The sequence below is a fragment of the Elgaria multicarinata genome, chromosome 4 (genome assembly GCF_023053635.1).
Source record: "Elgaria multicarinata webbii isolate HBS135686 ecotype San Diego chromosome 4, rElgMul1.1.pri, whole genome shotgun sequence".
Lineage (NCBI taxonomy): Eukaryota > Metazoa > Chordata > Lepidosauria > Squamata > Anguidae > Elgaria > Elgaria multicarinata.
This window is the reverse complement of record NC_086174.1, coordinates 103816178-103842700: the sequence shown is the minus strand read 5'-3', so window position 1 is coordinate 103842700 and position 26523 is coordinate 103816178. Positions and strand designations below refer to the sequence as shown.

General features: G+C 40.2%; 1 protein-coding gene across 1 annotated transcript in view; it reads right to left on the bottom strand.

The window, feature by feature from the left end:
- RNGTT (RNA guanylyltransferase and 5'-phosphatase) overlaps window positions 1–26523 on the bottom strand; it is a 166395-nt gene that overhangs the window by 24695 nt on the left and 115177 nt on the right. The window contains exon 13 of the mRNA XM_063124890.1: window positions 10209–10309. Within this exon, the coding sequence (XP_062980960.1) occupies window positions 10209–10309 (101 nt within the window). The remainder of the gene's footprint in view (window positions 1–10208; window positions 10310–26523) is intronic.

Here is a 26523-nt window from a genome sequence, read left to right as displayed (position 1 = left end):
ACATGATAGGGTTTAGATATCTGGAATGGTAATTCTATGCTAAATGCGATACCGAAGGAATCGGTGCAGAGCCCAGAGGAAAGATTCATTGTGCACTGTTCTTTATTCATAATAACTTAACTGTATTTGTTCATAGGGAAAGGCTATGCCAGAATAATTGAACATAGTAACATATAATGCCCAAAACAATTACAAAGCAAAGTATTTGCCAAAGGGGAAAACACCTGCTGTAGTGGCTCCTGATTAGAGGACATAGAGCAATACCGTAGCGGTGGAAACGCAGGGAGACAGTGGGAAAGCCATGCGGAAGAGCAAAATAATGCTTTGGTAAGGGAAGACAAAGCAAGCCGCGGAACTGCAGTGTTGATGAGTGCAACTGGTGACTTGCTAGAAACAGGACGAGAATAAAGCAAGCATTCTCATTTAATACTGGAACAGAACCAAATACTTCTTCATATCAAACATAACAACAACAAAAAACCCTATAGAACATGGTCCCAATGGCACATGACTTCATTGAACTGCCTAGAAAACTGGATCAAATATAGCTAAGGTAAAGATTAATCACAAATGCTTAATTCTATTCAATCATTCTTTTGGTGTGTCCAGAGATTTATTAGTGAAACCCACTAAACAAGTATGTCTTACCTTTTCCTCTCTCTCTCTCTTTGCTACGTAAAGGACAGTAAGTTCTAACAACCTATGTGGTAATTACTTAAATGGTAAGTCTATAAATTCAAACACATCTCCAAGTTCCACATGATGGCATTTATATTGTTTTAAAAATGGCACTACATTAAAACAAATCTTTTATTTTGTATAAGAGAAACTTAACTAGGTTCTAAGTCAACTATAATAATCATATTTAAAGATAAAGCCATCTCCGCCTCGGCCCAGATACCAAATACTAGATATGTTGCGGGCGCCTGACTGAGTCCTAGAGTCTGATGGACTTCACCACCTCCACAGACCCAGTTGGGCGCGCACAGCATATTTGCAGACCCACGCTCTGAGTGCCCACAAGCGCTCGGCAACTATCCGCCCCCAACTAAAGCCTCCACTGTACACCATAATGGAGGCTCCAGAAATGCCGTTATTTCCCCCCTTGCATAAATGGTGGCCATAAAGGTCCCATTTATGCAATGGGAGAAATGTGAAATTTCCAGAGCCCACTATTTATACAAGGGGGGAAATACATAATTTGCAGAGCGAGGATGGCTGCCTGCCGAGTGCTCATTGGGCCTCGCTGATCCTTAAAAGAAACTTACACAGCCCGACCAGCGGGGGTGGGTGACGATGGGGCAAACATCCAATGAGTTTGCCCATCCATACTATACACTATAACCAGGTTTCCCCAACCTGCTGCCCACCAGATGTTTTGGACCAACTCCCATTAGACCAGTGAATGAGAATACTGGGGGTTGTAGTCCAAAACATCTGGAGGGCACCAGGTTGGGGAAAGCTTCTCTAATCCCTCAGTTACAGCAGCAGCAACAAAGGAGTTAAAAGGGAGTCTTTCTTAATAGGGAGTGACAAAAAGCAGTGCACTGTACTAGATGTAATTCCTCTGAAGAGCTCCATAATCCACTGCTTCCTGACAAACTTTTAGTCTAGGCAATGGGGGGGGGGGAGATTGCACAGATAATAACTGAAAGGCTGCTTCCAAACAGGTGGCTCCTAGAGCTAACCCAAAATTACTACAGGCAGAATTGCAACTGACTTTCCACAGTATCACGAGTATTGCACTTTATCTGCATTTGTATCACCCTATATTTTTTTCTGCACTGGTGGGTGTTACATAGCTGCCATAGGTTTGGCCATTTGAAGCTCAGCACACATTCGTTATAACCTTGGGGTAGCTGCCATTTTATGATCCTCTTTTTTGTTTTTGTTTTAATCAATCTTGTTAATTATTACTAAAAAACTTTCTTGGCTAGAATATTTTTTAAATGGAAAAGTGGTACAGTGCTAATACACCATGTTAAAGGCAGGGTGTCATTGTGATGATTGCCAAATTGGCAGTGTCTAGAAAGATTCTAAAAATTATTTTAAAAAATGATTATGTGAACTGCCCAGAAAGCTTCGGCCATGCAATAAATAAAATAATAATAATAATAATAATAATAATTAATAATAATAATAATAATAATAATAATAAGGGGACAGGAGCAGGCAGAAGTAACATCGGGGCCTGCTCCTGCTGGACTCTTCCCCCGCCCCACAGGGCAAACTGCCATCTTGGCCCTGTGGGGAAGAAGAAGGTCCGAGGGGACAGGAGCAGGCAGAAGTAACATCGGGGCCTGCTCCTGCTGGACTCTTCCCCCCCCCCACAGGGCAAACTGCCATCTTGGCCCTGTGGGGAAGAAGAAGGACCGAGGGGACAGGAGCAGGCAGAAGTAACATCGGGGCCTGCTCCTGCTGGACTCTCTCTCTCTCTCTCTCTTTCTTTCTCTCTCCTCCCTCCCTCCCTCCTTGACTCCTTTTCCTTGTGTGTCATGTCTTTATTAGATTGTAAGCCTGAGGGCAGGGACTGTCTTTTTTCCTAAGTGTAAGCCGCTCTGAGAGCCTTTTTTGGCTGAGGAGCGGGGTATAAGTATGATAAATAAATAAATAAATAAAATAAAATAAATAAATAATAATAATAATAATAATAATAATAATAATAATAAAAAATTAGCATTATTGATTTATTGTGTTCTAGCATTACAACATCATAATACACAAATTAACATGAAAGCATGCTGGTCTTTTAGAGCACTATGCCCCCCCCTTTTTTTTTTAACAAAAAAGGAAGTATAACACTATACTGTAGTGTTACACATTTTGGTGTTACAGTGCTATAACAGACAAAAACACAGCTGCTGCACAAAAGTTTATGGTTCCCAACATATTCCAAGAATGTCTCTATTTTATTAACTCCTAGCTTCTAACTCACAAATAGAGGATTCTCTTTTTGATCCCTCTTATTGTGGTTGTTATAGTGCTACACCTCTTAAAAAAAGAAGATATATCCAGAAAACATTTTAGTGACAATTTAAAGATTCATTTAAAAAGCCTTGATAAATTAAATGGCACTTAATACAAAGGTTATAAATGAGTTTGTTTTTAATTGTGATAAGTTCACTTTTTTGATACATCACAACCCATGTCAAAACTTCGCCCTCTACACATGTGGAGACTGTGCCCCTCTTGTTTTTATGGGGGAAAAGGAACTTCATGCAGTCTTAGAGAAGATGGGAGAACGACAGGCAAAATATAGAATGAATGGCTGAATGACAGCATCATGCGGATGCTGCATAAAATGTGAGTGGAAGGCGAGGTGATCCTACACTAAACCCCCAGTGTAGAAGCACACAAAGATAATCAGTTACAAGTAAGCAATCAGTTTTTCTTCTTGTGACACAACTAGTGTCAATACTGAGCATAACATTACCTCGAAGTGAAGTGGTCTGCATAGGTATAGTTGGCAATAAGCTGTACAGACATTTGTATGTGTTGTGATGATGTCAAACTCTGAACCAAGGGCACACTACATTTGTTAACATGGCCTCTTCAGCTGTGTGACAGGACCCTTACAGTGATGTTTATTTTTCTTCAGTTTCTAACAAGAAGTTACATCACTGCATGGAATCAGGGAGTTGACACCAGACTCGATCCTTCCCTTATTAGGCATAATTACATAATTATCCTCGCTGCAGTGCAGGTTGGCGTGCCATGCAAAACTGGCACGCAGCACAGCGGGGGTGGCTTCGTACCTCCCCTACAACCCACAACTCGCAATAGAGGCTGTGGGGTGGGTATGACGCCACCCCTGCCATGCCGCAGGCAAGGTTCACACAAGTCAACACCCACTGCAGCGAAAGTAATTATGTAAACAATGGGCACACGCGCAGCACACACAGAGGCGAGAGGAGAAGCCATGATGACTTCTTTCCCCCCTGTGGTCATCTGAATACCTCCGTTGTTTAACCGCATAATTCTTGGAAGCACTTATGGATGGCTAGTGTGAGTATGGCTAGTGGAGGAATCGGCTCTATGTGGGAAATGCTAATGGTCATAGTTTGTGGATTGAAAGTTCATTGCCAGGTTTGTTTGGTAAGCTTTTACCAACTTGAACCTGTATCAACATTGTGTTGCTTCCTAAACAGATTAGACAGTGGTCATAGCCATTGTAGATGAGAAATTTATTGCTACACGCTTGGCACTTATTTTAAGAGACCTGCTGCCACACAAGTGCACAGAAAGAAGGAAAGGGAGACCTGACCAATGACACATAAGGAGCACACTACCAAAATTGAAAAGACAAAGTCAAATAAGCTTCCTGACTAAAAGAGAATAAAAGTAAGAGTGATTGCTGAAGAGTAATCCACTCAATTCTCCACGATCTTGCAGATGTAGAGGTAAAAAGAGAATGAAGTGGGAAGGTGCATGTCCCATCCCTTGAATTGTATGCAATGAAGAACATTTTTCCACCCAAGGCAGGTGTATGAGTTCCAGTTCCCAGACTTTGGTCCCTAAATATTGCTATGCATCAACACAGATGCATGTTTGCCTTTACAATGAGGGAAACCATGAGCTTTGGGCAAAACTATGGTTCTAGAAAATGCTGGAACACTTTCCAAAATGATAATGTACTATACTGTTTTACAGAGCTTCAACAAAAGCAGAAATGTTGTGCCAATGAAAAGTTACTTACGAATAATCACTGTTTAATAAGCTTTGAAGGAGAAAACTATTTCAAATAATTAAAACTGCCTATCTAGTTACAATGTTAAAATTCATATAAAACACTGGATTTATTTATTTATTTATTGCATTTTTATACCGCCCAATAGCCGAAGCTCTCTGGGCGGTTCACAAATATCTTCCAAATTCAGTTGTTTCTAATTAAATGATTCCAGTTCTTAATACCACATACAAATTTAGCATTAAAATGCTAAACTTAGCATTAAAATGACAGCATAAGGTTTTTCACACTCATTAGAAGCACAAGTCAAAATAATTTGTCTCTTTCCACAACAAACCTGTAGTTATTAGTTATTCCTAACACTCCCATAATTTTAAAGAAAGTGACAGTTTCATCTTTTCTTCTCTAATATGAATGAAGTATTGCCACACAATTCTGCTTTTGCATTATCGGGATGTGCACATTTGATTTTGGCTTACCAGAAAGTGACTTTTCTATCTTTAAAGGATATTATAAAAGCTGTTCAGGTTATTGCAATGTTAGGGAACATAAAGAGCTGGAATTGCAAAATGCTCCCCCCCCCCCCTCCATGTTGATTACGGAAAGTATTTTTTATAGATGACTAAGACAACATGCATAGATACTTTGCTCATCTAATATATCTACAATTAAAACGATGAGCTCGTTATACACAGTTTCAAAGCATCTAACCTCCTGAGTGTATCTCACCCTCTCTCTATTACTTTAATTATTCCTTTCCCTTTCGATTCCGTATCTGTTTTGTGCAGGCTTACATTATGCCACTGGCAGAGCTGTTCTGTTTTAATTTCTTGTGATGCAGAAGAAACGGGGGACCAGCAATTCACCCACCCCCATCCCCCACACACTGCTCCATCAGAAGCTGCTAACTGCAGAGTGAAGAGCAAACCTGTGGTTGTTAGCAGCTGCAGCTGTGTGTGTGTGTGTGTTTATTTTTAAATATACATTTATTTTTAAATATACCTATTTCTTATGAGGTTCCAATTTCAGCAATGTTCAAACCAAATGCAGCAGGGCTGGGCTCCAGATGTTCTCTGGAGCTGGGCTCCAGATGTTCAGATCAACTCGTTTAATGCCAGATCAAAAACTGATTATTTCAGTCACTATGCTGCGTTTGGGATGGACTGGTGGCAATACATTTGAATTACTAGTAGCAGGCAACATGAAATCCTGTCTCTCCAGTGGAAGCATCAAGAAATTTAAGGTAGAATAGACCACTTTTCATGGTATCAACCAAACATCACTGAATCTTTACATCACTTTTCTCTTTCAAAAGGTTGAGGTGGGAACTAGGGGACCTGCTACCTTGGATTTGGTTCTTACTAACAGGGAGGAGTTGATTGATGATATTAAAGTGGTGGGAACTTTGGGTACAAGTAATCACACATTGTTGGAATTCGTGATTTTAACAAATAGTTTGGTAAAAAAAAAACAGTCAAACACAAACTATGGATTTTAGGAAGGCCAATTTTAATAAACTAAGGGAAAAGTAAGATACGATGGGAAGAAAACCTTAAAAGCAAAAGCGTTGTAGCCAGCTGGGAAGAAAACGAGGAGACAAATACAGAAGCCAATGGTGGATGAACAGGCACCTCACAAAGACTAAAGAAGGATGCTTACTGGAAATGGAAGGAAGGGGCTATGACCAAGGAAGTCTACAAAGCTTCAGCCCAGAAATGTAGGAATCGAGAAATGTAGGCAAGATTCAGCAAGAAGGGTTTCTTCAAATACATCCACAGCAAGAGGAAGACCACTGAAGTGGTGGGCTCACTGCTTACAACAAACAGAGAAACCTTAACAGAGGACCAAGAGAAAGCGAACTCAACTCCTATTTTGCCCCTGCCTTTACATTGTATTTTATGGTGTTTGCATTTGGGTTGTACAGGAACTCCTAACCAATTTGAACGTTTTCAAGTCCCGAGGCCTTAATGAAATACATCCTAGAATATTGAAGGAACTGGCTGAAGAGCTGTCAGGACCTCTGTGAATTATCTTTGAGGAGTCTTGGAGAACTGGGGAAGTGCCAGAGGACTGGAGAAGAGCAAATGTAGTCCCCCCTCTTCAAGAAAGGGAAAAAAGAGGATCCCACTAATTACTGACCAGTGAGTCTAACATCAATCCCTGGAAAGATGTTAAGAGCAGGCAATAAAGCAGACCATTTGTAAGCATCTTGAAGACAATGCTATGATTGCTAAGAGTCAGCATATCTTTGTCAAAGACAGGACATGTGGGACAAAACTTGTCTGCTTCTTTGACAGGGTAACTGCTCTAGTGGACAAGGGGAATGTTGTGGACATAATCTACCTCAATTTCAGCAAAGCTGTTGACAAGGTTCCACATTACACTCTCATTGACAAGCTGTTAAAGTTTGGCTTGGCTGGCACTACAGTAAGGTGGGTCCACAAGTGGCTGGCTAATTGCACTCAGAGAGTCATCATTAATGACTCTACATCAAGTTGGAGAAAGTAACCAGCAGGATACCACAGGGTTCTGTCTTGGGGCAAGTATTATTCAACATTTTTATTAATGACCTGGATGATGGGATTGATGGGCTTATCAAATTTGTGGATGTCACAAAACTAGGAGGTCTGGCCAACACCCATGATGACAAAATAAAACTGCAATCTCATTTGGACAGGTTGGAAGACTGGGCTGAGAAGAACAAGATGTCCTTTAATAAGGAGAAATGTAAGGTATTACACATAGGGAGGAAAAATGTAGGGTACACATACAAGTTGGGGGATTCGTGGCTTGGGAGCACTACATCAGAGAAGGATTTGGGTGTGGTCAGCAGCAGCAATCTGAACATGAGTCAGCAGTGTGAGATGGCCGCTAGAAGGGCTAGCGCAATTCTGGGCTGCATTAGATGAAGCAAAGATGCATGAAATCCTTATTCCTCTCTACTTGGTGCTACGTACCTAGGGTATTGTGTACAATTCTGGGCACCACATTTCCAGAAAGGCATTGACAAGTTAGAACAGCTTCAGAAGAAGGCAACAAAAATGATAAAGGGGCTTGAGGAGATGCCCTAGGAGGACAGACTGAAGGAACCTGGAATGTTCAGTCTGGAGAAAAGAAGACTGAGGGGACATATGTGTTCAGGTATATAAAAGGGTGCCACAGTGAGGATGGTCAAGAACTATTTTCCATTTCCACAGAAAATAGGACCCAAAATCAGCTACCTAGATTTCAATTAAATATATGGGAAAACTTGCTAACGGTAAGATCTGTACAAGAGTGGAACAGTCTACTTACAGAGGTTGTGGGTTCTGTATCTCTGGAAGTTTTTAAGAAAAGCCTGGGTAGCCACCTCTCATGGATGGCTTAATTGGTTTTCCAACATTTTGCAAAGGGTGGGACTAGATGATCCTCGTGGTCCCTTCCAACTCCACAATTCTATGATTCTATGATTCTAATAATACATTTGGGGAAATACTATGACCATCCAGAAATATATGTACTACAGATGTAGACATGGTTTGCACATAATGCTAACCCATGATTTATGTAACCTATAGTTTGTTGCCCTACCCAGGGTTTGTCTGGAACAAAATATGGTTTGTTTTCTCAATCCCTGAGTTGTTTGTTTCCCTCCTCCTTCTCCCTGCTCTCTCTCTGTATTTTACAATGCCACAAAGGCATCTCCAATGCCTTTGGGGAACTATAGTACTGGCATCTAGAGGGGCTAGGTTGTTTTGTTGTTACCATTTTTGCCCACCATCTTTGTAGACTTGTGAAACATCCCATGACCAACCCACAGTTTTGGGTTCATAGGTAATGACAACCCATGGTTTAAACAACCCCAAGATCTGGTTCACAACATGACAACTCCAAGTGTGAGTTGAGTATGGGTGTGAGTTGAGTATTGTTGTTGAATTGTGGGTTGGTTGTTGTGTTGTATGGACCCAGCTGAGCTAACAAACCATGGTGCAGCATACTAATAAACGCACTAGTATGAACAACCCTAGTATGAACAACCCAGAGTTCAAAACTATGGACAAACCATGGGTTCTCTTCATGGATTGTTCATAATTAACGAACCATGGTTTGTGAACATGGCTGGATTCACACAGCACAATAACCTATGATTCAACTACAAGCTATACCAAACCCATACTCTGGATTGTTATGTTGTGCGAACCAGGTCAGAGTTTACAATCTAACAAACTATAGATTCTCTTGGTTGTTCATGGTTAACTTTACACCTCATGATAATCAAGAATTCAACAAGCCTTGGGTTAAATAGACTCTGGTTTAATTAACCCATGGGTTATTTCCATACCCAGAGATAATCCATGATTTGGTGACCAGATGATCAAGCAAAGCATAGGTTGTTTTTTCACTTCCTGGATTGTTTGGTTTCTATCTCCTTTGCCCACTCTCTCTCTGTATCCAACATGCCTTTGAGGCACTACAGTACTGCATGTAGAGCAGGTAGGTTTGGTGGTTTTTTTTTACCAATCTTGCCTCTGTAGCTTGGATGAAACATCTCATGAACAACCCACAATTCTGGGTTTGCATGTAACAACAACCCATGGTGAAGACAACTCAGAGTTCACAAGCTAAACAAACCATGGGTTCACTTTGTGTTCATGGTTAATAACCCATAGCTAACCCATAGTTCCAGGTTTGCATGTAACGACAACCCATGATTCAACAGCCCATAGTAAGATAAACCATGGTTTAGCATTATGTGCAAACCAAGACCCATGGGTTATGTACGAACCAGGTCATACTGTGCAACAACAGATACTCTATTTCCTGCAGATCAAATATAAATACTACAAAAAGAAGACTCAAACTGGAAAAATAAAACATCAGAGAAATAATAATTGTTAAGGGATTTTCAAAAGGGATTTTAAATTTATATTAAAAATGTACTAGAGATGATCACCTGAAGATTTTATTAGTTATTTCAAATAAATATTTGGAATTCAGTCCCATATTCTCTACCTGCTTAGGTCACTGCTCTTAAGGCCCTTACAGTTAGTTCCTTTAGCCGCCCATTTCCTTCCCACCAGGCAACAGATGGCAGTGTTTTACATATAGGATGAAAGGAACAAGCCCCTTTGGAATCTAGGGCCCATGTGAGCTTTTTCTCTGGACCCACTTTCTGCTTGGCCCTTTCCTTTCTCAGCTAGCCCCTTCTTCTCCTCTTTCACCAAGCTTTCTACTGCCTTCACCTATTCCTTCCCTGCCTGGTCTGGGCTTCTCCCTCCTTTCAGTCAACCTGTCTCATGGTGTCTCTTTACATTGTGTTATCTGTACAGCACCATGTACATCGATGGTGCTATATAAATAAATAATAATAATAATAATAATAATTCACCTTCCCCACGCCCAGTCCGCTTACCTCCAGCACACCCTTCCTTCCAAACAGCCCACAGTCCACTTCTGCCCTTGTTCTCTATTTCTCCAGTCAGCAAGTGGCATCACATTTTTAGCCTACATTACATAAGATGAATGGGAAGAGTTTACATACCCTTCTCCAACAACTCTTGTTATATTTAGGCGAAAATCCACCGAATTCAGACTGGGTGGCTTCCATTTCAAAATGTCATCACATCGTCCAGGCTTGTATTTCTTAAAAAAAATTAAGAAGGATTAAATAAAACTTACTTGATTCTTTAAATCAATATCCCATACTCGTAGTTGGTGCTTTAGCATGAGACAGGAAAGATTAGAACCTGAAAGAAGATGGTAGCGTGCTAGGTGGGATTTTGCAAGTCTGAATTGTTTCTTCTTAATTGGTTGAGGGGATTATTCAGATGTCAGTGCATACTGCACACAATTATCAGGTGGTCTTTAGGGATCAGAAGTACTAAATCAGTGGAATTTCAATGTCCAGAACCTCCCCCAAATCCATTATGTATGCCCTAAGGGCCTAAGCTAAAACCTGATACATTTTAACTGTGGATGTTTATGCTTTTATCCCAACGTTTCTTTGCTTTATAAATTAATATGCAACTTTGAAAAGTACTGAAATAATGAAACTCACAAACTATATTATCTTTTATAAAAAAACTATTCACTTTCATTACTTTACACTGACTACTAAACATATACCTAAAGAAAACAAGGAACTGATATACCAAAAGAAAACAAGGAATTTCTGTAGTTTCTTAGAACAGTGTGTTAAAAGGAGCTGGCTGGAGCATGAACTCCAAACTCCAGAAAAATATATAATTAGGGATGACCTGAACCATCATGTTATAGGTTACAATACAATAATGTGCATTACTACAGGAAGCCATGGCGTAATGTAAAGAACTCTAGCTCCAGAAAGAGCTATAGCTCAGTGGTAAAGCACCTGCTTTGTATGCAGATGGTCCCAGGTTCAATTCCTAGCATTTCCATGTAGGAATGGGAAAGACTCCTATCTGAAACCCTGACAACATGCTGCCAGTCAGTGTAGACAACACTGAACTCAATAGACCAATGGTCTGGCTTAATATAAGATAGCTTCCTTGGTGTCAGGTACTAATACGACAAAATCAGTTTGATGGCACTGACACAAGAAGCTATCCCCCATCAGCCAAGAATGCACTTAAACGATCCAGCAGCCAGTGTCTTGGAGAAAGTACAGCAAACTTTTTATGCTGTGTGCATCTGCTATTTCTATGGTCAATCACCATTGCTTTAGCAAGGTAGGCCACTGAATAATTGTCTGCCACTTCAAAGTGCAGACAGTGCCTTGAGCTTATGTTTTAGAACAGCCAGAATGAGTACAATCTCACCAAGAGTGGCACTCTACTGACTAGCATTTTCTCGTAGAAAGAACTAAGGAGGTCAGTCTGAGTCTTCATGAGCCACCCACATTGGGTACAATCTCAAGGTCTGCATAGCTCTCAAAATAAATGTTGTGCCAGCTTTCGAGTATACATTCTCTTGAGCATGCAGAACATGGAAATCCACTGTGTAGGCACTTCTTGAAGCCCTTTGGGCACAGCAAGTTCATGTCTCCCAGCTGCTGTAACTTTTGTTGTGTTCCTGGCGAATGACTGAGACAGACACAATTATTTTATTTTTTTTAGAAGCCTGTGCACAATCACACTCTTTTCATGTAAAAAAGGCTTGACTAAAAGATTTGTACTGTGTGCCATGCATGGAACACATTCAAGCCCCAAATCCTTTACTGCCTTCAGTACATTTGTGCTATTGTCTGCTGCCACATGTCCCATCTCCAAACTGACAGGTGTGCACCTGTTCTCAACAACCCCATTCAATTTACTAACATTGTGTTCCGATATTTGACTTTACTGAAAGGCAGACAGACAGAAGGTAGTTTCTTTCCTACTGAGTACTGATCCCTAGTCTGCCACCAATACACAATCGCATATAACTCAGTGTTAAGGAGCTTGCTCAGGTATTGGTGGTGATGTGCACTGAAGTGCTGGTACTAGTCTTATGGGCCCTCACCATTTCATCAGTAACCACTGAAGAAAATTCCATCAAGGAACTGCTATATCAATCCCAAGAATGTATCTTCACCCACATTTGTGAAAGAAAACACATCCATTCCAAGAACATGAGTAGTATTCATGCAAAAACCAATGGCTGCGGGGTGGGGAATCAAAGTACAATCCTATGCACACCTACCTAAGAGTAAGCCCCATTGAAAACAGTAGGACTTACTTCTAGGTAAACATACATATGATTGCACTGTTATAATGTGGCCTGAAAACTAATTCAAAGCTTTCATTAAAAAATATTTTTATCTGAAGGCTTGTAAATAAGGTAAAGCTCAGTAACACATAGTTCCCTTACATAGTTAATTTACATTTCTTTTCTTTTTTAAATGACAGCACTTAAAACTGTTAATGTACTCATTTTATATGCATTCACCTTCAGCCTACCCCCAATTAAAGAAAGCTTAGTTTTAGTCAATAAATTAAAGTCTTGTCAAATTGTTATACTAATAAACAAAATAGTTTTGAAGAAAGAAGAACATTTTGTTTCACAAGATGCATTCATGTACCACAGCATTAGAAGAAGCATTCTCTCCTATGTGTGAGAAAAGCGGGGAATTAAAACACCATACTGAAATTATTAAAAACAAAATATAAAAAAAGATGGTGGCTAGTCATTGAAGGAATGCTTTCTGGAACAGAACTGTTTTCAGGAGGCACTGGAAGCAACACAACGAAGGCAGGGAATTCTATAGGAAGGGGGTCACCATACTAAAGGTTCTTCTATTGGTGGATTCCGATCAGGCCATAAGTCCATGTGGAACCAAGAGGAGCATGCATGCCCTCTGATGACCTCAGTGACCTGGCGGGTTAGTAAGGGAGAAGGCACTCTCTCAGGTATCCTGATCCCAAGTTGTTTAGGGCTCTGCACACTAGTACTAGAACCTTAAACCTGGCCCAGCAGCAAATAGGCAGCCAGCGCAGTTCTCTTAGCAAACAAGTTGCATGCTGAAAAGGGGCAGCCAGAGCAGCCCCACATGGAGAGCATTGCAGTAATCTTGACTTGAGGTTACGAATGCCTACACCACTATGGCCAAGCTCTCCCTATCCAGGAGAGGCCATTTCCAAGGAATACGCATCTGGAAAAAAGTTAACGAAAACATTAGCCCTATTCAGGCGTTTGCCTACTCTTTTGTAGCACTCAACAGTTTATGTGGATGTGGGCCCATACGTAAGCCACACCTCCAACATCCCCACAGGTCTGGCTTCTGGGTAAACCTTCACATATTGAGCTCAAAGTCTGTATAAGCTCGGTAAGTGTGTTTAGCTGAACATACTTACATAGTCCTATACAGATGGAAGCTGGGGGCATGGGGGCACACACCCTACACAGTTTAGCCCGAGATGCGACTGTGTGCATAAAGCGTCTGAAAACATTGGAATCCAATGTTGTGTGAGGGGAAGTTTGCTCATGAAATGAGTTTTTCTCTTTCTCTTTTCCTCCTGTAGCCCTCTGTAAACCCCCCCCCCCACCGAAAAAAAATCTGCTCTGGAGGATCTCCCAAACTTCCAAAGCAGACTTTGAGCACATGCAGGGGATTGCAAGAAGGAGGGGAATCACCTCCTTCCCAGTTCTGCTGACAGAAGCAGTAGTCGCGAGAAATTTTCTGTCCCACACCGCATTTTCTACCCCGCATAAAGGATGTTCTCACCAAATGTTATCGCAAAAACCCAGGGTGATGCCAAAAAGTGAGGAGCATTCTGGGAAATGTAATGCCAAATGAGGGCTAATAATTCTAACTAGAGTTGGTGCTGTTCAAACAAAAGTAATAGTTAGCAGGAAGGGCCAGGCTTGGCAACACAGTACTTTTCACTCCCAAAATCAAACGTGACAATTCAGCACACCCACTACACTTAATAGCTATTCAAATACACATGCTAATTGCAACAATTGTTTAGTCAATACATTTTAATGCCTCCAACTAACCAAATTTGTAAATTAACACAATGGGAAGTGTATTTTTTAAAAGATAAAATAATGGGACTGAGTATTTACAGCTTAGTATAGAATAGTAGATACAATACAAGGGTAAATGTTTCATAACTGCCTCAATAAAGATGCATCGTTAAAGTGACAACAATCTAAATGTATGCATTCATGCACTGAATATTAAGTTGTAAAATCAGGAAACATTTCTAGACTTGTCTTGTGAGAAATGAAAACAGTTCCCTCTCCTCATTTGCTAACACTGCTAGTCATCTCCACAGTTTCTAGTAATAGCCAGATAGAACGAGAGAGCCACCCTTCAACAACTGTCAGGATATTCTTCATTTGTGGGCTTCTTCTCATTTGTGGCACGGTGAAGAGGCTTTCTTTCTTTCCAGATGTAGCTAGTTTCCATGGAGGAGAAGCTACTAATCATGATAGCTTTCTATTACTTCCAGTACCAGAGGCAGTATGCCTCTCACTACCAGTTGCTGGGTGCTACAGTAACATCTTTTTCATTTGTTTTCTGAGGAGAAAAGAAGTAGCTCTGATTGGGTGAAGGGGCACTACTTAATCCTCTGCCATAACCAACTGATAACTGCCAGAAATCTTCTGTTTGAGAAAGAGGCCTTTTTCCTTCCTGGTTTTAGCATTTCTGGGCTAGGCCTTTATTTTCATCTCTTTAATATTGCCAGCCACAATATTAAGGCATGCTCTATGTGTTGGTTTTCTATAAATAATAATAATAATAATAATAATAATAATAATAATAATAATAACAACAACAACAACAACAACAACAACAACAACTAGATTGCCCAAGGCAGTTGTCATGAAAATAAGTGGCAAATATAGAACCAACAGGATAAAAGTTCTAGAGTGAATTGGTCTACAGAAACAAAAACACTTAACAGCCGTCCCAAATTAATTTGCATGCTACGGTAGTTGTACATTTTTGCCACCTGAACTACCATATTCCTCTGTGTACTACTTAAATTGCTGACATGAGGTTTTACATTTAACATGAGATTTACTAATTAAAACCTGTTGCATGTTTAGACAGAAAAGGCCCTACAACTCCCAGTATGCCTCATCCCACATGTCTAGGGCATGGCTGGCTGAAGCTTGCTGGAAGTTATTGGACCTTTTAATGTGTAACCATGCATAGGATTGCACCCATATTCATCTTATACAGTGCATGTAAAATTCCAGATGAAAAAGAAAGAGTTCATTTTGACTGAGAGAGAACATTAAACAAAAAAACCTACGGTTTACAAAACAACGTTAAGGCTCTACAGTTTTCAACCAAGCACCAAAAAGCAGGGAAATTGGGAATTAAGGCTCACAAGCCTTAACGTCACATCTTCCCTAAGGAGGCAGAAAGTGCCAGTGAAATTCTCATTCTCCCAAAGCAGATAAACCATGAGGACAGGATGGAGAATAGGATATGCAGAGGTGACTGTGGGGTTGTGGAAAACTGATGACGAACAACTTAGGGCTACCTACTTCTCTTTTTTTTGTTTAGAGCAGCCATTCCCCAACCTGGGGCCCTCCAAAGGTGTTGGACTACCACCACCCCAGCTCGAATATTCAAAATGGTGATCACCATCATGATGAGAAGCCCCCAGGGAAGTTCACTCATGGTAGTGGTTACATGTGAACCAGGTCAAAGTCAACAATACTGGGCTAGATGGACCCATGGTTCCGTTCTGTTGCTCTTCTTGAACTAAGAGTATGCCCTCAAACTCATGCACTAGTCTTCTGTAACTGCATTGCAGGTAAAGATCAGTAGTAGTGAATAAACTGTGCTCCAGTGAAGCTTATTTGTCACTGCTGATCTTTTCATTGAGGAGTCCCTAATTAGCTCCCAAGGAATACCAAGGTTCCCCAGAGCGTAGTTTGAAAAATACTAATTTAACAGCCCCATTTGTTTTTAAGAAAATGAACAAAACACCACCACCTCATGTCTGAATAATAAAAGGGAGTATACATAAGAACTCAGTTATAAGTATCTTTAACTATACAGTTCCTGGCCAAAAGCACAGCTTTCCTCTTACCCATTGTTTAGAAATAATTGCTGGTAATTAGTTAATTCCTATGTGTTATAAAAATTATTATATTATAGCAAACCAAGTGGCAGCTGAAAGCTTTTGTCCATACAATGCCTGTCATTATAATGTTCAGATTTTAAGACAAAATGATCTCATCTGAATGGAAATAATCATGGCTAATGGGGGGAAACCTTTGCCTCTGCTGTGAAGAAGTGAGTTTCTGCGGCACAATCCATATCTGTCCATCTTAGATAGCTCCACCTGAGAGGATTTTAGTTTCGTTCCAGTCCAGCGGTTAGAAGACCTCTGCAGGCAGCTGCCAAAATGTGATGCCTGAGGGCACTGGCTATTTGTAGCCATTTTTGCCTCTGTACTGGCATAGGATAATGGTTTTTCTTTTTAATAAATTGTCAAGATTGTGTTTTCCTGTGTAGTTTATTTTTTAAGATATTTTACTCATTATTCTTGTTTTAATTGCTGTGTTATATAGGATACCAAAATTTCTGCTGGAATTTGTGTGGAATTATTTGTCTCAGCAATGATAAAGGAATTTCTATACTTCATGAGGCTCTAGAGAATGTTCAATGTGACTTGACCAGAGAGAGTCAGAGTGATGCAATGGTAGAATGCTAGAACTAGGACCGCGGAGACCTTGGTTCAAATCCCCACTAATCACAAAGCTAATTCGATGACCTTTGGCCACTCTCTCTCTTTCTCTCTCTCTGTCTCAACCTAACCTACCTCACAGTGTTGTTCTAAGAGTAAAATAGGCAGGAATGGACTTTGTATACAGCTATAAAATGGGAGTGGGGTGAGGGACAAAAATATAACAAACAGGTTTTAAAAAGTTCTCTATAATGATTCCATTGGAGTATAAAGTTAAGCAGTACCAGGTAACCTAAAGATTTATAATTTTCATTATTGACTGTTTTGTTTTTCAATAACAAATATTATTTTCTGATACGCCATAAAAATCAAAAGCTACTAATAAACTCAAACGTGTACGTTTTCTATATTTTTTTACTGCCCTACATTTCCCTCAATGCCAAGTGATTAGCACAGGTCCCAGGAACCAGGCTTCCCCACAACCAAATCTTATTAATGCAATACCTAGTACTAAAGATGAGATATTCCTATCTTCTCAATCGCTTTTACATCCCACTGCCAAATACCACACTTCTTTATTGCATGATGCATCAGACCTCTCTGTTCCCAACCCTCTTTCCTTTGCTACTGATTGTACTTTTAGTTATAATTTTTCATGTCTGTTTCATGGGCAACCGCCATCTGAGGGTTTTTCTTTTCCTTCTCAGTGATTGCTATCAATAAATCCTATTTATTAAAAAAAATACCACTAAACACCATAAATGTGAATATTATTGATGAAAAGCCTCCCCTTTGGTGTTTATACCAAGAGGCAACCCCTGCTGCCCAAAGGCCAGTGACAGGGACCCTTTATCTACCATGAATTTGCTGATCTTACCTAGTAATTCCCTTCTGCTCCAGATTCACCTGGGAAAAAAGCTTTCTTCCCCAGCACTTCAGCTTCTCTAGGTAACATCCTCTTTCCCCTATAACTTTGAGGAGTTAAATAGGAATTTTCCCCAACATCCTAACAAGAGCTTCTTTGGTATTTGCCATAAAATGGCAAAGAGCCATTTCAACAAACCTACTGTAGTTCTGTAAAACTATGATGCTACAAAAAGGGGGTAAAATTATTTTTCCCAACTGAGAGCTCTCCATTCTACCAGCATTTTGGACCAACCCTGAAGTTAGCTTTAGAATAAAGTCCAAAAGTCGGGCCACAAGAATTGAGACAAAAAGGGAACCCAACATTTATTTATTTTGAAATAAAGTTCCAAAGAGGTATTGATTTAGTGGGCAACCACTTACCTCCAATGGCGTTAGAACCCTGCTGGCTTCTACAATGTGTTTTCATATAACTCCATCTATGATAAAACATATCAAAGCTTTATACCCATGGAGATATTTCCTTAGATAGGAAACAAAATTCCATAAATGGAACATACCTGGAATTTGGAAATCCAGGGGTTTAATAAAATCAATTAGGGTTGAATGTTTCAAAAGTACTTGGACAAATATTTTCTCCGCTTTATTATATAAACAAGCATTTGTCCATACACCTACATCTATGACAACAGGAGTCTCAATCAGCAACAATCTGTCTTGCCAATATCCTTACTATTGCCAATATCCTTACTCTTGACAGTCTATTTGAGGAGAGTGGGAAATCATGCAAGAGGCAAACTACTTGCTCTCACTGGCTAAGCCATCACCTAATTGGCTCAACACCACAAAAAGATAAAAAAGGAAAGCCTTCTCAGCAGCTTCTGCTCATTAGACCAGTTTGGCAGTCCCTTTGACAAAGGAGCCCTGGAAGGTAAAGGTTCCCAGGCGCATGTGGGAGCACCCATATGCTGCTTCCAGCCTACTTGCCGCTTCCACTTTGGGAGATGGCATAAATGAAATAAACTATCACAGTTTAAACAACGGTACTGCCTATTGCCAACCATTCCTATAATCTGCTAACCAGGGGCTTCCAATTTCTTATTGTCAATCCTGTCAAGAAAATAAACTGCAGGATGAACTGGGTTCCCCCCCCCCCAGCTGGTTCACCAAAAGCTGCAAATTTTGCATAGGAAAATTTCTATGTTTCTCGTTTCTGACCTAATTGTTTTGAATTTTGATATTATTTGCTTGCAAGAAACATCATGACCAGATGATGAAATGGTTGAGAGCTGAAGATCTCAAAGGCTTGGACATTTTTTGTGACTTTTGAGTTCATCTACACACGGTCGCCTGGTTTGGACCATCAATCCTGCCATAGTTAACAACTTATGGACTATTTCTGAGTGTATGCAAGTGAATGAGTGTACTGGATCCAACCCACTTCCAGGCCATTCATGGGTTATTGCTGTGACATATGAACCCAGAAACCCTTGGCTTAGGGGTTAAACAACCTAGAGTTAAACCATGGTTTGTTGCTGACTTAACTCTGGGTTATTTAACAGCTAAACAATCCAGTGTTCCCAGCCTCACACGTATGTACATCTATCATAGAATAATGAAATAGAAGAGTTGGAAGGGGCCTATAAGGCCATCGAGTCCAACTCCTGCTTAATGCAGGAATCCACCTTAAAGCATTCCTGACAGATGGTTGTCCAGCTGCCTCTTGAATGCCTCTAATTGGTTCCATTGTCGTACTACTCTAACAGTCAGGAAATTTTTCCTGATGCCTGGCCGGAATCTGGCTTCCAGTAACTTGAGCCCATTATTCTGAGTCCTGCACTCTGAGATGATTGAGAAGAGATCCTGACCCTCGTCGGTGTGACAACCTTTCAAGTATTTAAAGAGTGCTATCATGTCTCCCCTAAATCTTCTCTTCTCCAGGCTAAACATTCCCAGTTCTTTCAGTCTCTCCCCCTAGGGCTTTGTTTCTAGACCCCTGATCATCCTTGTTGCCCTCTTCTGAACATGCTTCAGCTTATCTGCATCCTTCTTGAAGTGTGGTGCCCAGAACTAGACACAATATGCAAGATGAAGCCTAATTGAATTTTATGTAACCAGCAGTTACATAAAATTTAGCTTCCCTGCATTACTGGAGAAGACCAACGTGTAGCACCTGTGAAAAATTTCCACGTTGACTTGAGCTTTTCGTTACACAAAAGAGGGGGGGAAATGTCTCAATACCATTTTAAGTTTTCTTGAAAATAATGCCATTACTTGTTAACTTTATGTTTCTTGCATATGATACCAAACAAAATAACAGAAGATATAAAAATCCTACACTAAAATGCACACAAGTGATACATACCATTGCCAAGTAGCATTATTCTGTACCCAAACCAGACTAAATAATAATAATAATATCTTCTACCTGGCAGTAATACAACCCATCAGCTACTGTTCAACAATATTATTTTGTCACATTAATGAAACAGTTAAATATTGTGATCGGCTTCCCTGCAAGCTGTATTGTAAAACAGCATGACAGTTTGAAATTAGATTAAGAAATAACTAAGCGCATCTAGCTCATCCATAAAACTATGCAACATTATTACAATTATTAATGTACACTGAAAAGCAAATTGTTGTTTTTAAAGTTACCTCCAGTCCAATTTCTCAACCAGAAAGGCACAGATGAGAAAACCAGTACAACTGAAACCATGCGTACAGTGAACGAATGGTAATAGGTTGGGTGCTCAAAAAAATAGATTCTATCTGCAAGCGGGGTGTGTGTGTATTTTCAAATAACCATGGCCAAAAAATAAGATAGAAAATTAGCTAGTACAAATAGGCCATGCAACAACAACAACAAAAGTGGCAGTCAGGAGAGCTCTTGTTCCAGTTTCTAGCCACTCCACTCACACACATACCCAGAATGAGTCAGTGTTCACTGCCCACTCAGCCTTTGTTGGGCTGTTCCAGGGACACTCCTAAGGTTAGACAGGCTCTTTTTACATCTGCAAAACATAGGGCTCCCTAAAGTTTGTCAATATCAGTTTTGGCTACACAAGGAGCAGCATTTGTTTTTATTATACATTATATATATATTTGTAATTACAGATCTTAAATGTCTGCTTCTTGAGCACCATAATATACAATTCAAGAGCTCAGGCCTCATTAAACACCTCATTTATTAAGCCTACTAATCACTTTTCTGATGTTGTATTGAGCAAAAAGGAAACATGACCAAATTTGCTCCATAGCTACCTACATTTAAATATTATAATCCTATTATTTATTTGATAGGTCACTTCGCAGTTGAAAACCTTTAGATTTACAGAGGGCAGCAGCATCAACATTTATCAGTGCTCATTTTCTTTAACATAATGCTCCCGTCATCGTTCCTCTGTCCCATCCCATCATTAGACTAACGCAAATAGGAGGAGGAAGAAACTGGTCCTGAAGTCACAACTGGATAGAAACTTAGAAGCTGGGCAAGTTCCAGTGTAACTAATTATATTGGCTAGTCTAAGAGCCTGCTACTCTTCAGATAAATGATAGAACCAGCAAGTTGCAACAGCTATTGGTTTAATATGTGTTATGTGAATTTAATAGTAGAGCTAAATATAGAGTAACTAAAACCTATTCAAATAATCTGATTTACTAGTTTTCCCAGGACTCATTTCTCGGGTTGACGAGAGAGGTAAAAACAATCTTAGAGTAAAAGACCCCAAAAATCTTGAGTGATATTTGCCAATTGAATCAGAAATGCTGTTAATTAATGCCCACAGATAGGGTGGAGAGACAAAATTAAATCAGTGGTTCTATCTGGGGTTTTAGGTTTAGTTAAGTACATAACGTGCTGGCCCCTAGGTGAAACCGTTGATGGCAACAGTCTACATGGTCTGCTACCAGTACAGAGTGTGTGCCTTCAGCAAGTATTCTTTATACTTTAAAAAAAATGTCAGCAGGCACAGATTATTATCATCATCACCATCGTCATCATCATCATCCCACCTTTTCCCCAATACTGGGATGGGGAGTAATGGCAGTGAATATAGATCAGCCAACACAGTGAGCAGTGTTTGGTTGTATTGCTATGGATGTTGTCATTTTATTGCATAGGAAATAAGCATTTGGATGTCCATTGCTTTCTGCATTAAGAGTGCTTAAGAGCATGGCTATGCGTATCAGATATTAGTCTTACTTTGCCTTAAAAAGTGACTTTTCTAATGCCATGTGAATGTTTTCTTTATTTACTGCATTAAAGCCCCAATCATGTGTGTGTTTCAATAGTTACTGTATTTCTTCGATTGTAAGACGCCATTGATTGTAAGACGCTCACTAATTTCAGTACCACCAACAGAAAAAGAAACCCTAAGACACATCTGCGATTCTAAGACACACCCCATTTTTAGAGATGCTTATATGGGGGGAAAAGTGTGTCTTAGAATCAAAGAAATAGGGTATATCTTTGAGTTGTCATACAATACAAATGAATCCTCCCCACCCCATTAACAAAGAACTGCTCTAGGTCCATTTCATGCGATCTGAAGAAATTAGGTTAATACAATTTCAACTGGCAATTGCTTTGATGTAGAGATTTATTTATTTATTTATTTATTTATTGGATTTATACCCCACCTTTTTTTCTCCAAGGAACCCAAGGCGGTGTACATAATCCTCCTCCTCTCCATTTTATCCTCACAACAACCCTGTGTGGTAGGCTGAACTGAGAGTCTGTGACTGGCCTACTGGGTCACCCCACCCATTGCCGAGTGGGGACGAGAACCCAGATCTCCTGACTCCCAGTCCAACACTTTAGCCACTACACTACACTGGCTCTCCAGTGTAGGATAGAGATCACAACTACAGCTTACCATTTAGATCTCCATATTGTTACTCATAAAAGTTAAGGAAACAGTCAAATGAGATATTGCAAGGTAAATGGCTAAGTAGAAACCATTGTATTTCCAGCAATTTCCCATGGATAAGAATGAAGAAAGCTATTACATCTGCATAAAGTCATCATAATTATTGCCTCTTCTTCATTGCATTTTTCTCATCCCAGTGACAGGAGCTATTACTACATCCATAATTCTTCTGCACCTCTCATTTCCAACTACAGTTTATGGAGAGAAGAATGTGCCAAGGATTATTTACAAGTCCTCCAAAACATCCATTCACCTTCATCAAGCCTGTGTCCTTCATGTCTCATGTTGGATGACCCAACTCCAATATTTTGCAGCATATGCAGATTGGTATCAGAGATAAATATAGCAAGAGGTTGCCTTCGGAGGAAAGTGGAAGCAAAAAAGCAGGAATGAATCTCCAACTGCCATGGCCATGTTGCTTCCAAAGGTAATATTGCAGTGATAGAGCACTGTCCATGATTCAAGGCTCAGCTTCACCAGCCGACATGGTCAGGTAAATGCCAGGCCACTGCATCATGCTAGAGCACACTAGGCCTGACAATTGCATCCTATGTGTGTATTTATACAACTAAAAATGTTTTAGGGCACAATCCTTTACAGGTTTAGACAGAAATAAATTCTACCACTCCCAGCATTCCCCACCATAAGCCTCTGATGTATTAGTTTCAGGGTTACACCTTGCACTATCCTATAAATATACACAAAATTATAAATAACAAAACCTATGTAAGCAATGATAAATAAGGAGGAAGAGAGAGAGCAAAACCCCAATAACTGTACAGATTTGCAAAAAAAAGCCAAAATCAGATTTGCAAACAACTGTACAGATTTGTAAACTACTTTAATTCCCACAGGTTCTTGCCCCCTGATTGTTTTATATTCTTGAATAAAATATTGTGTGATTTAAGCTCAAGGAATATTATTGTACAACACACAGGAAACAAAATAATCCTTTAAAAATGCATATTACAGTGTATAATTATGCAATGATGAGTATTAATTGCACTAAACTCATATGCTGAGATCTAGATTAAAATTGCAAATGCTAAATTTAACCTTGTTTAATTTCACAAGAATAAATTTGTTTTCAACAGGCGAAGAGTTAATTTCAAAGAGAATGAATGTAACGCTCCAATTTCACTGCCAGAGGCATCACATTCAGAAAGATACAATATGAGAGCCAAGCCATGGTCTCTGAGCGAGCGTCCCAATGACCATAGGATGACGCAAAAACTGCTTCGGCAGTCAGAGACAGCGCACCAACCTTGGAAGAGGGAGTCGGAGATCTGACCCCTGACTCTGCCCCTTCACAACTGGTGCAGAGCAAACCATACCAGCTTCCTCTCCAATTTCAGAAAATCAGCCTCAGATAGGTGGGAAGGGGGAATTCCAGTGGGTGGGGAGGAGACCAGAGAGGCCAGGATATGATTTATCCTGAGCCTCTTCCAGACTCCTTTCCTCTCCCTCTGAAGAGCCCTCACTAGAGAGGCTGAAAAGAACATCTAGTGAAAATCTCAAAGATTGGAGGACAGAGAGGCAATGATCATCTCCACCACTGTGCCCAGCCTGTCAGCTTCAGCCCAGCATGACATAGGAATCTCGGAAGCCTCAGAATTTGGGGGCTGCCAACCAGCATGGGCACAGTCCCTAAGGATTGTGCCCTAAGAGGATTTGCATATAAACTGAAACTTTAAAAAACGAAACTTCATTTTTGGACAGACTGTCTTACTAGCCAATGTGGGGCAGTGGTTAAGAGTGCCAGACTAGAGCTGTGGAGCCCCATGTTCAGATCCCCACTAAGCCATGAAGCTCAACGGTTGACCTTGGGCCAGTCACTGCCTTTCAGCTGAATGTATGTCTAAGGGTTGTTGTGAAATAACATGTTGCACGAGGGAAAGATCATGTAGGCTACTATAAGCTACTTCAAGGAAGGATACAGTATAAATGTAATAAATAAACCAATTAATTACATACTTGTGTCTATCAGATCTGAGTGGGGACTAGGACCCGGATCTCCCGACTCCCAGTCCAACACTCTAGCCAATGTAACAAAAGAAAAAAGAAAGGTCCCTGCCATTAAGGATCTTTTTTATTATTTATGTTATTATTTCATTTATTTACAACTTTTATGTACTGTTCCGGATCTAAACAGCTTCTGAAGCAGTGAACAATAAAAGATAAAAGGAATAAAACACCATATTAAAGTTCTTAAACAAAATACCAATAAAAATAGAACACCAATAAAACTTGTGGCTGGTCAATCGAGGAAGGCTTGTTAAAATAAAGGTGTCTTCAGCAGGCGCCAAAAACAACACAATATTGGTACCTGCCTGACTTCCAGAGGCAGGAAATTCTACAAAAAGTAAACCACCACACTAAAGGCTCTACTCCAATAATTTCATGCAGAACCGCCAGGAGCATCCCAGGTTGATAAAGTCAAGTTGATAAAGAAGAAGACACTCTCTCAAGTATCCTGGTCCCAAGTTGTTTAGGGGGTTATATACTAATAGTAAAAACTTAAACTTCGCCTGGTAGAGAATAGGCAGCCAGTGCAGTTCCTTCAGCAAAGGAGTTACAGGCTGAAAAATGGCAGCTCCTGCATTCTACAATAGCTCCAGCTTCTAGATCAGCCTTAATGAGCCCACATTGAGCATACTGCAGTAATTCAGTCTTGAAGGTACTAGTGCCTGTGCAACTGTGGCCAAGTTAGCCCTGTCCAGGAGAGGCTGTAGCAGGGATAACAGCTGAAGCTAGTTAAAGCCACTCAGCATCACCATGGTTACTTGGGCTTCCAGCAACAATGATGGATCTAGGATTACCTCTAGACTATGAACCTGATCTTTCAAAGGGAGTGCAACCCCATCCAGAACAGGATATATGCCTACTTCCTCAACCACTCACCCAAAACGCTTTTGTCTTGTCAGGATTCAGTTTCACTTTATTGACCCTCATCCAGCCCATTACTGAGTTTAGACACTGATCTAGGACTTGCACAGCCTCTCCTGATTCAGATGTCACAGGGAGATAGAGCTGTGTACCATCAGCATACTTATGGCACTTTTCTCCAAATCCTCTGATAACCGCTCCTAGTAGCTTCATATAGAACAACATTAAGGACAAGACGGTGTCCTGCTCTTCCCCATAATGCAATTGCCAAGAGGCTAAGGAATAGTCACCCAGTATTACTCTCTGAAATTGACCCCACAGATAAAACCTTAACCACTGTAACACAGTGCCTCCAATGTCCATCCCATAGAGTCGATCGAGGAGTCAATAGTATCAAAAGCTGAGGAGAGATTGAGCAAAATTAACAGGGTCATGCTCCCCCTGTCTCTCTCCCGATAATGGTCATCCATCAAGATGACCAAGGTTGCTTCAGTCCTGTAACTAGGTTGACACCGAAACTGGAATAGGTTTAGACAATCAATATCCTTCAAGAGCGCCTGCAGTTGCTCCTCCACAGCCCTCTTCTGTACCTTCCCTAAGAAAGAGGTATTCGCTACTGGGCAGTCCTCCCTTATCAAGTTGGGAGAAAATTAAGGGGTAGAGTGATAGCTCTTACTAGAATTGTCTAATAGTCACCCCAGAATAGTTTCAAGAGGTACAACATATGGAGTAATCTGGACTATTTGGAATATTACAAAGCAAAATAAAATTGGATATGTGGAATATGTCTATATTTAGGAGAAATTTCAGTGCCTAGGACAACAGTGTGTTCACTGAAAAACATTATAAGAACTTTGGAAGAAGTCTTTATGGGATAGACAGAAGAAGCCATGGAAGTTTAAATTATTAAGACCAAACACCCTAATGATGAAGAAGAATTAACTATGGGATTATTAAATAAATTAAATCAGGGTGGTAGTAAAGCTAAAAGGGCAATGTAACTGCAACCACATTGCAAGCCAGTAATTCCACGTTGTTGATCTCTAATATGTCATGTTCTTGT